The sequence below is a fragment of the Hyperolius riggenbachi genome, chromosome 2 (genome assembly GCF_040937935.1).
Source record: "Hyperolius riggenbachi isolate aHypRig1 chromosome 2, aHypRig1.pri, whole genome shotgun sequence".
NCBI lineage: Eukaryota > Metazoa > Chordata > Amphibia > Anura > Hyperoliidae > Hyperolius > Hyperolius riggenbachi.
Genome location: NC_090647.1, coordinates 251520564 through 251538375, shown reverse-complemented (window position 1 = coordinate 251538375; position 17812 = coordinate 251520564). Strand labels below are relative to the sequence as shown.

The 17812-nt window shown below is 45.9% G+C and overlaps 1 protein-coding gene across 1 annotated transcript in view; it reads right to left on the bottom strand.

The window, feature by feature from the left end:
* Window positions 1-17812, bottom strand: part of ANKFY1 (ankyrin repeat and FYVE domain containing 1) — a 98011-nt gene that overhangs the window by 57719 nt on the left and 22480 nt on the right. The window contains exon 2 of the mRNA XM_068268503.1: window positions 7340-7532. Coding sequence (XP_068124604.1) covers window positions 7340-7532 — 193 coding nt within the window. The remainder of the gene's footprint in view (window positions 1-7339; window positions 7533-17812) is intronic.

The following is a 17812-nucleotide window of genomic DNA, read 5'->3' as shown; positions in this document are numbered from 1 at the left end:
ACTGCCGTTGTCGTTCTGCTTCCTGGCGCTGTTCTTCTGCCTCCTGGAGCAGAAGTTCTTGTAACTCCGGGTACATGCGCAGATCCTGGTCAGTCAGGTTTGCCGACCACTCCGGGGTTATCAGGACTGCAGGTAATAGAGGCATTAAGCAAGGTGGCGACAAGGATTCCATCTCTGGAGTAATGCCACTAGCTCAGCCTTGTTTGTGCTGCAAGCAGCAATGCCGTGCGATTCGCAGAGGGCTTGCACGTCAGGAACTGACCAATTTTGGTGATCCTGAACTGAATCAGACATTCAGAAGAGAAGAGTATAAGAAAGAATAGGGTATAGCAAAGAAAAGGTTAGGAAATGTAGACCAATCTATTCGCTATCAACGTGTACCGTTTTGTGCCCAGAACTTCGGTTCTGCAAGACAGGATACTTAGCGACCACTGTCTTATTATTCTGGTTGCAAAGACTGAGTTTGTCAGATCTTTGCGCTCTGATTTCCCAAAAGCTGGCTATGCCTGGTTTTGGGGTGTGCTATCACCACCACTGCCAACCAATGTGACAATCCAGCCCCCGCGATCCCGTCGAGATCTGCTCCCGTTAGCGTACGCAGGAAGTACGGGCGCAGACGGACAACGAGACCGGTTGCTGGATCGTCAGAGGTAAGAAGAAAAGGGCGACAGAGCGTGCCAATCCCGTCTAATCTGCTCCCGTTAGCATACGCAGGAAGTACGGTGAACAGACTGACAATAAAGATTGGTCGCGCAGCTGCCGACAATATGTAATGGGACAAACATCCCCAATCCCGTATTACTAGGCCACTGTTGCCATGCAGGTCTCATGCACTAGAGGCTGCTGGAGGCAAATTCACTGTGTGCATAGTAAACGGTTAAGATTGGTTGGAGGTGCCCATACATGTACAATTTTGATTGTATATACAATCTGTAAACTAAAAATATCGATTTCGCGCTGGAAATCGGATAAATACACTGCCACCACTGTCTGATTGGATGAATGGAGCAGACAGTCTCCAACTAGGGCGAAGAGACCCCAACGCTATCATAAGACGGTAGCCAGCCCAATCACGTTCAACACGCTCAAGTCACCGTTCGGGGAATAATCACTTCCGACGGCTTAGAGACTGTGAGCAATGTGACGTTAAAGAAAGGTTACTGGGTCCCTATATGATGCAATCTTGAATTGTATTTATAATCGAGAAACGAAGTTATCGATTTCGCACAGGAAATCTGGTACTAGCTAATCCTAGAAGGAAGAAACGGTTATTTACAACCTAGCTAGCAAATCAACAATTTATAAGCAAATCATAAAACAATGCGGTAGTATGACTGACTCTTCAGAGGGCAGATTCGTTATAGCAGCAATCAGATGACCAGAACAGGCACAAGACTGAACGATAAAATCGTTAGTTTATTTCTAAACTACATACACACAGCTTATTTTAGAACAGATTGATTGACAGAGAGAAGAGAGGAAAAGAGAACAGAATGTCTTAATATACAGTTCAAATACCGTTATTGGTAGTCCATGCGGCAATCGCAAGTCTTTGGCGAAAGTCCCAAAATGGCGGTTGCCATGCGGCCAACAGGCCTTTGTTAGGAAGTTCCAAGAGGGAGGGTTTGCCCGCGTCCTTGCGGGCTGCCAGGATGTTACTAGGCATCAGATTGAAGGTAAAGGACTCAGAGCTTTCTGGGCTCTGTCTGGTTATAGCCCCCACTCCAGCAAGGAGGGGTTAGGGGGCGTGGATCACACACCTCTTTGGGAATAGGAGATCTCTGCCCCTCTCATAGAGACAAAAATTTACCTGAATCATGATAAGGGTGCTCATCTGCAAACCGTACAAGTTAGGTTAAATCTAATAACATTTTTAGGTTTGTCAGAATGTATCAAGAACGTTGATACCAAACTTGGGGAATCAGACCCCTGGGGTATTAGAGGGTTATTTTAAAACAATCTTACGCTAGATCTGGCAGTCCGATTGGTCCGTAAACCTGTCAGAACCAGCGCCCTGTGGAATCCCATAACCTGTGCAGATTTCATGGGCAGGGAGATCTGCTATGTCAGGAATTATGAAGGAAATATGGAGAACATATGAATATTGGGATTCCTGAGGTCACAGCAGGTTTTCCTAATGTCATTGAGAAAGCCAGCTGTAGTCTCTAAGTGGCTTCTGCAGGATGTTAGCAGGACCTCCTGTGGCTGCTCTTTTCATGTACGGAGCTGAGGAGCCACCAAGTCGGGGTTAGGCAGTGGAGGTGTGAGATTTCCCTCTTTCTGCCTGGTTGGGGGTCCCTGTGCTGGCAGAAAATCTTTTCAACAGGAGGCTAATTAGCTGACCATGAAAAGATTTCTCCAGCCCTTTGGTGAAGGGAAAAAAAAGTGTATTTAAACCAAAAACTGTATTAAGCCCTGGCTCCCCTGATCTTCTTATAAACCAAGCCTTTCCCTCTGCTGTCACTTTTAATAGTGGCGACAGGGAATATTTTATAAGGCTCTAACTACTTTTTTAGGACGAATAAACGTTGATTCGTCACACTTAGTGCTTGTCCTATTAAAATTCAGACCTATTCTACCTGGTAACATATGATGCAGCTATGGGACTATCGTTCACCAACTCACAGCCGTTCAGGATCTTAACTATTTCAATGCTGACTGCTATTAAAGCTCTTCTCAGAGCAGAGATGCCGATAGTTTTTTCAGGCCGACGCCACTTTGGGCTGGTAGTCAGAACGCACCAAGAGGTCACGCAGATTTGGTGCCCTTCTAGCCGTCATTTTGGGGTAATCTCCCACCAAGCGGGCTATTTTTGGCTCCAGCTGCAGCAGGTGCCAATGCCGAGATAGGATACCTCTCAACTGATTCCAATGGGTGCCATATCTTGTAATGAGTCGAATCGAGTCATCTTTGTTTTTGGATGGACTTTTTTCTTTCCGTTTAATCAAGGTTTATCTTGATATGGACTCTGCTTTTGACTTAGCCTCATACAGCAATTGATCATCATACCCTCTTTGGCGAAATCTTTCTGTCATAGCCTCAGCCTCACAAGCAAAATCACTCTCTCTTGTACAATTCCTGCGGATGCGCAAGAATTGACCCACAGGAATACCTCGAATCTGAGTCTGTGGGTGAAAGCTTGAGGCATGTAATAACATGTTGCCAGCTGTTGGTTTCCTAAATGTGCAGGTAGAAATGCCTATGTCATCCTTTTTGATCATGAGATCCAGGAAACTGATTTCCTTACTATCTACCACATGGGTAAGGGAGATGTTACGATCATTCATATTAAGGTGGTCCAGGAAGACCGCAAGGTCCCCTCCCGATCCCCGCCAGACCAGGAAGACATCATCAATGAAACAAATCCAACAGGCGGCGTGTGCCCCAAAAGCCGCGTTGCTATACACCTCGCTCCGCTCCCAGAAGCCGAGGTGCAGGCAGGCATATGCAGGGGCACACGCCGCCCCCATCGACGTCCCCCTGATCTGGCGGTAGAATTTTCCACCAAACCTGAAACAATTTCTGCAATAGTTCGAGTATGAATTGTTTCCTTTCATTTTGCATTTGTTCTACCTCGGTAAGGAAGAATTCAATTGCCGCTATACCAACATGGTGCGGTATGGACGTGTATAGGGCCTCAACATCGATACCTACTAGCAAGTCATTTGGTAGAACTTTAAATCCATCCAGAAGGGTCAAAACCTCACCAGTGTCTCGAGCAAAGGAGGGAAGTCTCTCAACTAGTGGCTTGAACACTTGGTCCAGAAATCTGCACACATTTTCGAGAGGTGGGTCCCTGGGAGCCATAGAAAGGGTAACAGATGTGGAGGTTATGTGTATCTCCTTTTTCATAGATTCCTGTGATTGGGGTGGACGACACACGGGTGTGACCCCTGGGCGTATTATAAGTCGGGTTCACGCCGTGTGCGTTTCTACCTGGTTACAGTTAAAATCTCTAAAGGTGGTAATTGGCCTGATGTCCCCTCCGATCTGACTGCCAATGAGTATATAGAAGTGCCATCTGATACGGTGAAGTGTGTATGTGGAAAAAACTATCGGCATCTCTGCTCTGAGAAGATCTTTAATAGCAGTCAGCATTGAAATAGTTAAGATCCTGAACGGCTGTGAGTTGGTAAACGATAGTCCCATAGCTGCATCATATGTTACCATGTAGAATAGTTCTGAATTTTAATAGGACAAGCACTAAGCACGTGACTATATAAAGAAAGAGGCTGCAGCCAATCCTGACCAACGTTTGAGAAAGCTCGGAGTTTAGCTGAGCGAAACATGTCACGTGACACGGCCGTCACGATCAGCTGACCGGAACACCAGTGCGGTGTGCACGCTAATTGCAAAGCCTGGCGTCTCTGCAAGTGAATGCCCCCGATTAATGAATTCTTGAGCAGCGGAACTGGGAGTTGATACTATACGCAGGACAACAAGGTGTTTCAAGACACATCAACCAGTGGTGGTGAGAGCCCGCTGGGCAACACTGTGTATTCGCATCTGTATGTCCGCTCTGCATGGCATGCTTTCTATGTGACTGTGTAACTAAGTCTGCAATCAGAGTTGTGGTAAAATGACACCACTTGAATTAGCTGTGTAAGCTTGACTCTGGAAAACGGGCAATAAAACTATCGTCATTGCATGTGGTCTGAAGGGCCTGATGGAGGTTGCAAGGTTTGGATGGTATAGCCTGAGTGCCAGGCAACCACTAATCCGGATGCTGGTGTAATAACCGATTCAATGCCAATGTCTGCAATTGAAGGAATAGTGAAAACAATGTTGAATGGAAAGCTGCCTTATTAGTTCCTCTTTTGTATCCTCTGCACGATAATCTTCGTTTGGGGCCTTGTTACAATCAAGTGACAATTATCACTATATAGCAAGTCTATTTGAGGTCTGAGACTGTCATTCAAATCCTATGATATAGGGAGTACTGTCTCAGCAATTGAGGCTGCTTGAATTGTGCTGAGGTTGTGAGTGTATGGAGTCAGCTGACGTCTGGGAAACACGGCCGTGTTTTTAAGGGGGGAGAAGGGTAATGTTATGATGGTTGTTCAAGATGTTTCAATAAATTTTTGATACTGTTTTTGAAGACACCCTCTGCAAGTTTTTTTGTTGTAATCAGTATATTGTGATAGTGGGTGGCTCCCCCTAGGGGTCAGTGGGAATATAGGCTCTAGCGCACCCCAACCAAACTTTCTGCCAGGTGGTGTATAGACAATAGACATGTCCCTAGCATCTAGACTAGTGACACATTCTGTTGCTAGACAACAGCACGGCGACATGATGGAGTGGGCGAGTGGAGTAGGAGAACAATGCCCTTATTTGAGGGTTACCTCAAAAGGGTCATCTGATAGTAAATTAAGAATTACTGATTGTTACCGGAAACGCTACTTCTTTATAGGCAAGCCCCACAATAATATCTCTACCACAGTCTGATGCCAGTTTGAGAAGAAGCCAAATAACAGGAAGAACAGACAAACTCCATGCAGATAGTTTCCCAAGTAGGAATCAACCCTACAAGAGTGTTGATCAGCTACCATTTTGCCTCACCCTCTTTGCCAGCACAGGACCCCTAATAGTCCAGAAGATTAAAGGGAACTAAGCACTATTTAAAAAAAAAACAAAAAACGTTTTAAAGAGTAACTGTCAGGTTGTAAAAGCTAATTTAAACCTCTATTCTCCTGTGTTAAACAGTTTAGAAGGAAGCCAAAAAGGCAATACTGAAGTTAAAAATCTCTCTTACTTTTGATGTGTGCTGAACAGCAAGGATGTTAGACCCAAGCTCTTAAAAGGGCGACAGGCTGCATACCATACTGCAAAGCGTTCTGTGGCTGCTTGGGTCCTCCCCTCGGCTGCTAGTGAGAAGTCACAGGCTCATGTTACAACAGCCAGCACTGAAAATCTCCTGGCAGAGTATACTGCATGAGTCCGCTATTGTTCCTAGCCACATGGCTAATTAATATTCACTGCACAGTAGTGTTGTATTTTTTCTGAGTGGAATCATCAGGAAGCAGGCAGGGCATAACGACACATTCGGCTTCATAGGAGACAGACAAACATGGAACCTGCCATGAGCTGTCAGGAGCATCATTCTCTGCAAATACTATATAAAAATTCTGTGAAATCCAAACGTGGACAGTGAAATGCATATGCAATGTAAGTACAGCCAATATTTAGCTACTGATATATGTGTTTTTTTTCTCTGAGACCTTATACCTAACAGCTCCTCTTTAAACATACTTGAAAAATGCTTACAGGATATCAACCAACATCATAAATTAAGCCAGTCTCACCTTAAAATATTGAATCGACCATATCATACAAAATAAGGGAGCACAGGGTGTATACACAAAATGTAGTACAATTTAGTATCAATAACTGTAGAAAATCACTGACACAATAAAATGGGTGGGAATTTTTAGTGTCAGTGCTTTTCTAGGCAGTTATTGATAATACATTGTACTACACTTTGTGTATACGCCCTGTGCTTCCTTATTTTGTATGATATAGTCGATTCAACTTTTTAAACATACCACCCCCTAAGAGGGATTGCTAATTGTGTGGGCTTTTGGGTGTGCAGCAGGCATTTACTTACTGTACCTATGGGGGAGGGGGGGGGGGTGCTGCTCAGTAGCCCCGTCTATATGGAGGCCTCCATTTTTTATCTCCCTGTGTTGCAGTGATCTCCAATGTCCCTGCAATGCATGCTGGGAGATGTATTTCCCATTGATGTGATTACATCTCCTAGCCGGGCATAACCACATCTACGAACTACATCTCCCGACATGCATTGTGTGTCCCCTACGTGTTGAAGTGGCCAGGTACACAAGAAGTCACAGTGTGAATTCTAACCTGCGGTGCAGGGACACAGAAAATGGAGGACTCCATATGGACAGGTGGGTAAGTAAATACCTACTGCACCCTAAGAGCCCACACGAATAATGGACCTCCCTTAGGAGGAGGTTTGTTTGAAAGTTTTTCACAATGAGGAGCAGTCAAGTCTCAGCATGATTTAAGAAACAGAAATTTCGCTCTGGAGATTTGTATGCAAATAAACCAAGCAACTACATTCATACACTCAGTTTCATTGGTATGTGGCATGGGGACTGGTGTAGATAAGCTCCCACAACCAAGAGCATGAGTCTGCAGTACTAATAGGCGTATAACTGGCAACAGATTTGCTTTAATTGTAAAGTCCACGCTGTCAGCCTATGCCATGCCTTTCTGTTACACTTATACAGCGTGGGTTATCATACAATAATACAATACAATAACATTTGTAAAGCGCTTTTCTCCCATAGGACTCAAAGCGCATACCTCATCATCATACCTGTACTGCTCCTGCTGGTAGAGCTGTGCAACAATGGCTAGGAGGCGGCTGATGAATGAATCATTGGAAGCATCCTTGTTGGCCTGGGCAGCAAGCAGGGTACATTTCTTTTCTGTCTCTGCCAGTTTCTGTTGCATTTTGACATATTCTTGACGCAGAAGAGCCAAGTGCTTCTGCAGTTTGCCCACTTCCTCTGCAAGACAAATGCATATGTAAGTGCACACAAAATAGGCAGTTCCTTTCACAAAACATCAAGCTCTACAAAGGATGGTCTGATGAAATAAATATATTTAAAGTGAATTAGAGACTAAGCACCCTCATGTATTTTAACGTATATATCAGTGGGAACATTAGAGAAAACACCTACCCTGCTCTCTGTTTCATTCTTCACTGCTCTGCTTGCTTGTTATCAGCCCTGATAAAATCCCCCACTGAGCATTCAGTCTGCCTTTGCTCAGGAATCATTATAGCTGAGTCTGTCTTCTCTGATGTCTTTTCAAGCCCAAGCCTGACCCCTTCTAGCTCTGCTACAATGACTCAGCTATAATGACTCCTGAGCAAAGCCAGACTGAATGCTCAGTCGGGGATTTTATCAGGGCTGATAATAAGCAGGCTAAGCAGTGAAGCATGAAACAGAGCAGGGTAGATGTTTTCTGTAATGTTTCCACTGATATATATGGTAAAATACATGAGGGTGCTTCGTCTCTGGTTCACTTTAAGGTGGGCTTCCACTTTTCGATTTTTTCCCATTGATTTCTAGCTGATTCGATCATCTGCTAGAAAGAAATGTTCCAACATGTTGGCCTGATTCATCGTTACATCGATTTTCATTCACCATTGATCGAATGGTTTGATCATACTGGACGGAAGATCTCTATCGGTAGCGGTTCGGCAGCAGCAGCAGCCTGTCGGCCTAAAGCATTCCACTGTATCCAACAGTGCAACGCTGCGTTCCAATTTTTAATCTATTTCATGTCACACATCACCTGCTGATTTACATACTCCATTTTTTTCTTAAATCCATTGAAATTATGTATTCATTGCTACACTAAACACTTTGTAGTTTAATGTGACTAAACTACCGGCCAGGTCAGCATCTGCAAGGAGTTATGTTCTCCCCGTGTCTGCGTGGGTTTCCTCCGGGCAATTCAGTTTCCTCCCACACCACCAAAAAAACATACAGATTAGTTAATTGGCTTCCCCCCTAAATTGGCCGTTGACTACAATACATACACTACACAATATAGGCATGACTATGGTAGGGACTAGATTGTGAGCTCCTTTGAGGGAAAGTTAGTGACAAGACTATATATACTCTGTACATCGCTGCGGAAGATGTCGGCGCTATATAAATACTAAATAATAGTTACTTTTCTTTTTCCTCTCTAATTGGCTACAGCATTCCAAACTGTCACAATGCGACTCTGAATACCCAAGCAGCTCGGGGTGACCCAAAACTACTAGGACAGTATAGGGAACTAAAAAAGAGCGAAAAGCCCTCCTACTTAAAAGCAACACTCAGTGTAGCTTGCCTGCTTAAAACATTTACACTCCCGGTTGAAAAGGGTCACCTAAAAGAATGCCAGAATTTTTCTTTCCACAACCCTGGAACAGAGTACAGTGGAGAGATATATCTCCATCTCCCGAGTTCCTCCGACTAAATCAAATGTATTAATTTTATTTAAAAAAACAACAAATAAATAAAAAATCTCTACCAAAACGTGAGAACAATTTAAAAACTTTACTTTGTCAATGGGTAGATGGATTTGACGTTTCTCTAATCTGTCAAGAGGTACTTTATATTAGTCTCTCATTGAAACCTCAATGAAGGTAGTTTATAGAGCCTACTTTACTGCAGTTCTCGCCAACAAAATGGATCACAATATTTCACCCGTTTGCAACAGAAGATGTAATGGTATGGGAACCATGGGGCATATCTGGTGGCAATGTCCTATGGTCAAAAGCTAACAGGCACTGGCGGACCGCTTACGATAGGCGTTTCGAGTCCAAAATGACCCTTGGTCACATGCAGCCTGGGCTGTGTTTATCCAATATTGACATTTCTTCCCATTTTATATGGAGCACACCATTCATCTGGACACTATGGGCGCAACTGTTGCTCGATCACACAGGAGGGTCCGCCCGGTCAGCTAATTTACACAGTATAGTGCCACACTGCCTCCTCTCCTTGTTTAACCAATTTAGTGTATTAAGGACAGGGCTGTTTTAAATGTATAGCATGCTTCCCACAGGATGGGTTCATGTCACAAAGGCTGAGTTTTGACATGTAAGGTGTATCTGCACTGGAGAAATTTTACAAATAACAATGTTTAAGCCAATTCAGAGTAATCTACTGGTACTTCATGCTATGTTAAGACAGACGCAATAACTCACGCTGTATTTTAGGAATTCCAGCAGTTTATTTTTGAAAAATCAATGCTGGGCACGAGACGTTGCTTTTATTCTTTAAAATTGTGCAAAAATATTGTGCATTCTTTTATTGTGCAAAATCTTCTCCAAGCCAGCAGTGCTGAGAACTGATAGTGATGCAGAGGTCAGGAATTTTCCTAACAGCCACAATGTAACTTCCATCCCCATCAAAGCTTTGCTCTGCCAGTCTGGAGATGTACACTGAGGATTTGTCATAATACAGTACAAAGGTGGCATTATGGAAATGTTTTTCTCCCTGTCTTTCTATGCCTTTTCTGTAACATCACAAATGCTTGGCTGGAGGTTGGAGACTAAACACCAACAGCCTTGTAGATAGGCATTTGAATATATATGTAGTAACATCAGTTTCTGAAATATCTCAGCTCATGTATGCTTTGTGAATCTAGCTCTATTTTTGCTCCAGTGTTTCTTTCCCAATGTGATATCTGCTGCCTGATTTCCTGCCTACATGGGACTTCTCACTTTACTTGCAGTGTCATCAGCATGAACAGCTGCTGGCAATATCCTGTGCATTCCCTGTGCAGTGATCTCATCCTGTTGTTCAGTGTTTTTTGAAGGGACATAAAGCTTGGATTAAACTATTGAAAAGAGAGATGGTTTGTATCACCTGATCATCTACTCCTTTCTGCATGGTTTTCTGCAAGAACAGCCTTAGGCTCCGTTCACATCTAAAATCGCAAAACGCTAGCGATTACCACCAGCGCTTTGCAGGAGTGATTTTTCCGCGATTAATGTGGGAAAAAAAAAATCACTGGACACTGAGCGTTTTGCGAGCGATCACGATTAGCGGTTCTATGCATGCTAATCGCGATCGCTCCGGAATCACCGGGATAACGCCACATGTAACGCGTTTGCGGTTAACATTAACCACAAAACACCACGATCGTGGCAGTGAGAATACTGCCATAGGATTAAATGGCTAGCGGTTTTAAAAAAAAAAACGCTAGCAGTTTGTGGTGAGCGGGAATCACGCGATTCCAGCTCAAGTGTAAACGAGCCCTTAAGGTTGCCATACACTTAACAGATACTAACCAAACCTTTTTTTTAAGGAATTAACGAGGATTTTTTTTTAAAAACGATTAAATGATAGATTCAATATAAAAATCAAATCTAACCAAAATCAATAACTAGGGCATACCCAAGCAAAATATAGATGGTTACTTGACTGGGGATGACAGTCCTTCAGCAACCAATGCCAGCAGGAAAGTCGGGAAAGGCCCTGTTCACACTCAGCAACGCAGAACATGGTCACAATAGCCTAGCGATTGTGAATTTGCACTGCGGTGTTCCCTGATTTTTCAGTAATTGTGTTTTGCAATTCTCATTTGGGAAAATGCTACATGCAGCAGGTTTCCAATTATCGTAAATTGCAAATGCGCCGCATTGAGTAATCCCATAGCTTTGTAGTGTATTAAGCAGTACAAAGCAAGCAGAAGCCAGTTTAATATCCCAGTAGATGTCTGATATGCTCTGATGTAATGTTGAGTGGTGCGTGGCAGTATCCAGGGAAATGATTGCTATCAGATTGTCTATCTGGTGTTTAGGTACCCATCAATGGCATAATCTTGACTGAACAATCTTCAGGAAGGAAGGCCATTGTTTGGAGAGGGTGTTATGCTGGGAATACACGGTTCGTTTTGTAGATGATTAGATGGTTCGATAGATAATTTCCGACATGTCCGATCTCCCTTTCGATTCTTCTGCCGCTCGATTTCTGATAGAAGTGAATGGAAAAAGATAAGAAAAACGAGAGGAAGATAAGGATCGAGAACTGAAATCGAGCGGCAAAATCGATCGAGAGCAAAAGCGCACGGCAGAAATGAAACGTGTATTCCCAGCATTAGGCCGCCAGAGGAGCCATTGTTTGGGGGTAGGGTGACTAGAAAACCTAGGTATCCATTGATTGGGGAGGGGATTAGATCACCAGGGAAGCTATTGTTTAGGGGGTGAGGGCACCAGGAACAATACAGGAGAGGGAACTATCCAGGGGAGGAAGAGGGACCAATACACCACCAGGGAACTGTATACACTGAAGGTGAGGGCAAGGGCACCGCTACATCACCAGGGAACTGTATACATTGAAGGTGAGGGCGAGGGGACCACTACATCACCAGGGAACTGTATACACTGTAGGTGAGGGAGAAGGCACCACTACATCACCAGGGAACTGTATACACTGAAGGTGAGGGCAAGGGCACCACTACACTACCAGGGAACTGTATACACTGTAGGTGAGGGGACCACTACACCACCAGGGAACTGTATACACTGTAGGTAAGGGAGAAGGGACCACTACACTACCAGGGAACTGTATACACTGTAGGCGAGGGAGAAAGAACTACTACACCACCAGGGAACTGTATACACTGTAGGTGAGGGAGAAAGAACTACTACATCACCAGGGAACTGTATACACTGTAGGTGAGGGAGAAGGGACCACTACACCACCAGGGAACTGTATACACTGTAGGTGAGGGAGAAGGGACCACTACACTACCAGGGAACTGTATACACTGTAGGTGAGGGAGAGGGCACCACTACATCACCAGGGAACTGTATACACTGTAGGTGAGGGAGAAGGGACCACTACACTACCAGGGAACTGTATACACTGTAGGCGAGGGAGAAGGGACCACTACACCACCAGGAAACTGTATACACTGTAGGTGAGGGAGAAGGGACCACTACACTACCAGGGAACTGTATACACTGAAGGTGAGGGAGAAGGGACCACTACACTACCAGGGAACTGTATACACTGTAGGCGAGGGAGAAAGAACTACTACACCACCAGGGAACTGTATACACTGTAGGTGAGGGAGAAAGAACTACTACATCACCAGGGAACTGTATACACTGTAGGTGAGGGAGAAAGAACTACTACATCACCAGGGAACTGTATACACTGTAGGTGAGGGAGAAGGGACCACTACACCACCAGGGAACTGTATACACTGTAGGCGAGGGAGAAAGAACTACTACACCACCAGGGAACTGTATACACTGTAGGCGAGGGAGAAAGAACTACTACACCACCAGGGAACTGTATACACTGTAGGTGAGGGAGAAAGAACTACTACATCACCAGGGAACTGCATACACTGTAGGTGAGGGAGAAGGGACCACTACACTACCAGGGAACTGTATACACTGAAGGTGAGGGAGAAGGGACCACTACACTACCAGGGAACTGTATACACTGTAGGTGAGGGAGAAGGGACCACTACACCACCAGGGAACTGTATACACTGTAGGTGAGGGAGAAGGGACCACTACACTACCAGGGAACTGTATACACTGAAGGTGAGGGAGAGGGCACCACTACATCACCAGGGAACGGTATACACTGTAGGTGAGGGAGAAGGGACCACTACACTACCAGGGAACTGTATACACTGAAGGTGAGGGAGAGGGCACCACTACATCACCAGGGAACTGTATACACTGTAGGTGAGGAAGAAGGGACCACTACACCACCAGGGAACTGCATACACTGTAGGTGAGGGAGAAAGGACCACTACACCACCAGGGAACTGTATACACTGAAGGTGAGGGCACCACTACATCACCAGGGAACTGTATACACTGTAGGCGAGGGAGAAGAGACTACTACACTACCAGGGAACTGTATACACTGTAGGTGAGGGAGAAGGGACCACTACACCACCAGGGAACTGTATACACTGAAGGTGAGGGAGAGGGCACCACTACATCACCAGGGAACTGTATACACTGTAGGTGAGGGAGAAGGGACCACTACACTACCAGGGAACTGTATACACTGTAGGTGAGGGAGAAGGGACCACTACACCACCAGGGAACTGCATACACTGTAGGTGAGGGAGAAGGGACCACTACACCACCAGGGAACTGTATACACTGAAGGTGAGGGCGAGGGCACCACTACATCACCAGGGAACTGTATACACTGTAGGCGAGGGAGAAGAGACTACTACACCACCAGGGAACTGTATACACTGTAGGTGAGGGAGAGGGCACCACTACATCACCAGGGAACTGTATACACTGTAGGAGAGGGAGAAGGGACCACTACACTACCAGGGAACTTTTACACTGTAGGTGAGGGGACCACTACACTACCAGGGAACTGTATACACTGTAGGTGAGGGAGAGGGCACCACTACATCACCAGGGAACTGTATACACTGTAGGTGAGGGAGAAGGGACCACTACACTACCAGGGAACTGTATACACTGAAGGTGAGGGAGAGGGCACCACTACATCACCAGGGAACTGTATACACTGTAGGTGAGGGAGAAGGGACCACTACACTACCAGGGAACTGTATACACTGAAGGTGAGGGAGAGGGCACCACTACATCACCAGGGAACTGTATACACTGTAGGTGAGGGAGAAGGGACCACTACACTACCAGGGAACTGTATTCACTGAAGGTGAGGGAGAGGGCACCACTACATCACCAGGGAACTGTATACACTGTAGGTGAGGGAGAAGGGACCACTACACCACCAGGGAACTGCATACACTGTAGGTGAGGGAGAAAGGACCACTACACCACCAGGGAACTGTATACACTGAAGGTGAGGGCACCACTACATCACCAGGGAACTGTATACACTGTAGGCGAGGGAGAAGAGACTACTACACCACCAGGGAACTGTATACACTGTAGGTGAGGGAGAAGGGACCACTACACTACCAGGGAACTGTATACACTGAAGGTGAGGGCGAGGGCACCACTACATCACCAGGGAACTGTATACACTGTAGGTGAGGGAGAAGGGACCACTACACCACCAGGGAACTGTATACACTGAAGGTGAGGCGAGTGCATAACTACACTACCAGGGAACTGTATACAATGTAGGTGAGGGAGAAAGGACCACTACACCACCAAGGAATTGTATACACTGAAGGTGAGGCGAGTGCACCACTACACTACCAGGGAACTGTATACACTGTAGGCGAGGGAGAAAGGACCACTACACCACCAGGGAACTGTATACACTGTAGGTGAGGGTGAGGGGACCACTACACTACCAGGGAACTGTATACACTGTAGGTGAGGGAGAGGGGACCACTACACCACCAGGGAACTGTATAGGGGTAAGAGAGTGAACCTGTAGATCATTACAAAATTGTATAGGGAAGGGGGGACCACTAGTCCACTTTTGGACTATATGGGGGAGGGTGGACCATTAGACACCAGGGAGCTAAATAGGGTATGGAACTGTATAGGGAAGGGGGGCCCACTAAATGCCAGGGAAATATTTTAAGGAGGGGAGATCACTAGATGTCAGGAAACTGTATAGGGGAGGGAGGGGATTACTAGGCACCATGGAGCTGTATGAGGGGGGGGGGGGGGGAGGAAACCACTAGACATCAGACTTGTATAGCAAAGAGAGGGGTGTCACTAGACACTGGGGAACTGTATGGGGAGGAGGTACACGAGAAGTAAGGGTATTGTATAGCGGAGGGGGGGGACCATGGAACTGCATTTGAGAGGAAGGAGGACGACGGCACTGTATATGGGAAGAAGGGGTGTGTGAGATAAGAACAATTGGGACGTGGCTAAATATGTGGTGGGACATGTCTTAGTGTCCCCTTTTCCTAGCTTTAAAAGTTGTGAGGTATGAGTGAACACCTTATAAGCAATGCAACAATGTTTCCAATGTTCTTTTCACCATTTTTATTCTGCCAGGAAATGAAAATGTGGATAAGAGGAAATATTTTTACAAAAGTTACTATGTAACACATTTCGCAGGACTAGGCAAGCTTCCTCAGGAACAAAGTTTGGCTGATTGCCATATTCAAAGAGGAGCGCCTCTAGGATCTTTTGATATTTTGTTTGTACCATTTCAATTAAATACTGGGATTAAATGATACTTTTTGAGGAAAATGGGCTGTAGCAATCATGTAAAAACAAATACACATTATGGTTCACACTTTCAATTATGATTGGCCAATCACTGACCAATTTTACCACCTTCATTTTGTATAAGAACTTATTTACACGATCTGTTAATAGTATTCAATATCTGTTGACCCTCATACTACATAGAGGTGGTAAAATTGGTCAGTGATTGGCCAATCATAACTGAAATGTGTAACAGGCGGGGGCGTGGCCATGCGCGTGTGCTGAGCGGACGTGTTTTCCTGGAGCTCCGGGTGCGGCTCTAATTAACAGCTCTTATCCTCTATTTCATCGGGCTCAAATCGCCGCCAAGGCTGTGGCTGGATGACCCTCACTCCCCCTGTGCCCCCTGGATGTCGCTTAGCAAACGGGGCAAGCGCGGACCGGCTACTGCAAAAGGCTCCACTAACCTCACAGAAGTAGGCCCCGCCGCCATCTTACCTACTGTGCGGAGGAAGCCAAAGGCAACCCAGACTATGCCAGCGAAGGAAGATGCGGAACAGCCCGACATGGCCATGCTTCTTGCGGCCATCACCAGCTGTAAAGACCTCATAGCCTCCACCAGAGACTCTCTAGCCACCAAAATAGACCACGTGGAGTCACAGGTCAATATACTTAGGCATGACCTCGTGAATATCCGAGATCGCACCGGAGAGGCGGAACGCCGATTGGGGGAGGCGGAAGATGCTATAACCACACTCCGTAAGTCCTCTGATGATTACCAATCTAGGATACAGCGCCTTGAAGAGAGAGCGGAGGATAGCGAAAACTGGAACCGTCGCAATAACCTCCGCCTGCTGGGACTACCTGAGGGTGTGGAGGGAGAAGACCCTGTGGCCTTTACAACAACGATGCTCCGCCGTCTGTTTCCTGACGCGAACTTCTCCACTTGCTTTGTGATAGAGAGAGCCCACCGCCTGCAAACACGTACCCAGCTGCCGGGCGGGGTCCCTAGGCCCTTCATCTTCAAGCTGATGAACTATCAGGACCGCGACGCCATTTTAAGAGAGGCCCGCAAGATGGAGGATGTCCGCCATGAGAACGCTGTCTTGATGTTTTTCCCTGACTTGGCGACCGAAACAACGCAAAAGGAAGCTTTTCGACAATGTCCGCTCTCGGCTTCGAAAAAAAGGGCTGAAGTACGCAATGCTATTCCCTGCTAGGTTGCGTGTGCAGCATCAATACAAGGCCCACTTTTTTACTACAGCTCAGGAGGCCTCGGACTGGATAGACACGCTTAAGGTCTGACAGGAGATGGTAAGACCATGCTGACTTAACTAACTTCTGTGTTAACGGGCTCTATTTTTGCTTTCTTCTCTTTCCTTTTTGGGTTTTTTTTCACACTTCCGTACAGTCCTATGCTAGCCCTTGGCGTGCTATCCTTCTGTCCTCCCTGCCTGGCTAGTATCACTGGAGGGGATCCTCTGGACTACACTGCCTCTATTGGGAATAGACTCTGATTGTTCAAGATCTGACTTTAGAACCAACATCATCTGCTACTTCCCCTCTCTCGATCGAGGCTGTTTACTTCAAGGACAGTTATACATACGGAATATGTGCCCGTTAACACAGACTAAGCAGCAAAGCTCCACATTAGGAGAACGCTGCCCTCCTTTGCTACCATGTAGGCCCTAATCCTGTTATGGAGGACTCTCAATTTAGCCCAATAGACACTGGTCCTCTTATTTACCAGAATGTTTGATGGTTACACAAAACGTTTGCTTATCTATATTTTCATATTATAGGTTATAGGCGGGGTCATAACTACTCTCAAGTCGCATTCTGTGGGGGGGGGGGGGGGGGGGATGATCTATATTTGCTGCTTGCACAAGCCCTAATTGATGCGACTTAGAAGCGGGGGGGGGGGGGGATCTGGGATTGTTGCATTTACATGTTATATTGCACCTGGGGCCCATTGGCCAGCACTTGTGTATGGTTACTCTCTACAGTTTTGCGGGTTGGGATCCATGCGTCTTCGAGATTGGGTTGAAGCTGCGGGGTGGGACTGTGAGTATTAGATCTGGGTGGGGGTGGGAAGGGAGGGGGGGTAGGTTAGCACTTAAGGGGGAACTTAGCGTCTGGGTCTCTCACTCTGCTCCTATGTTTTATGTTCTAGCTATATAT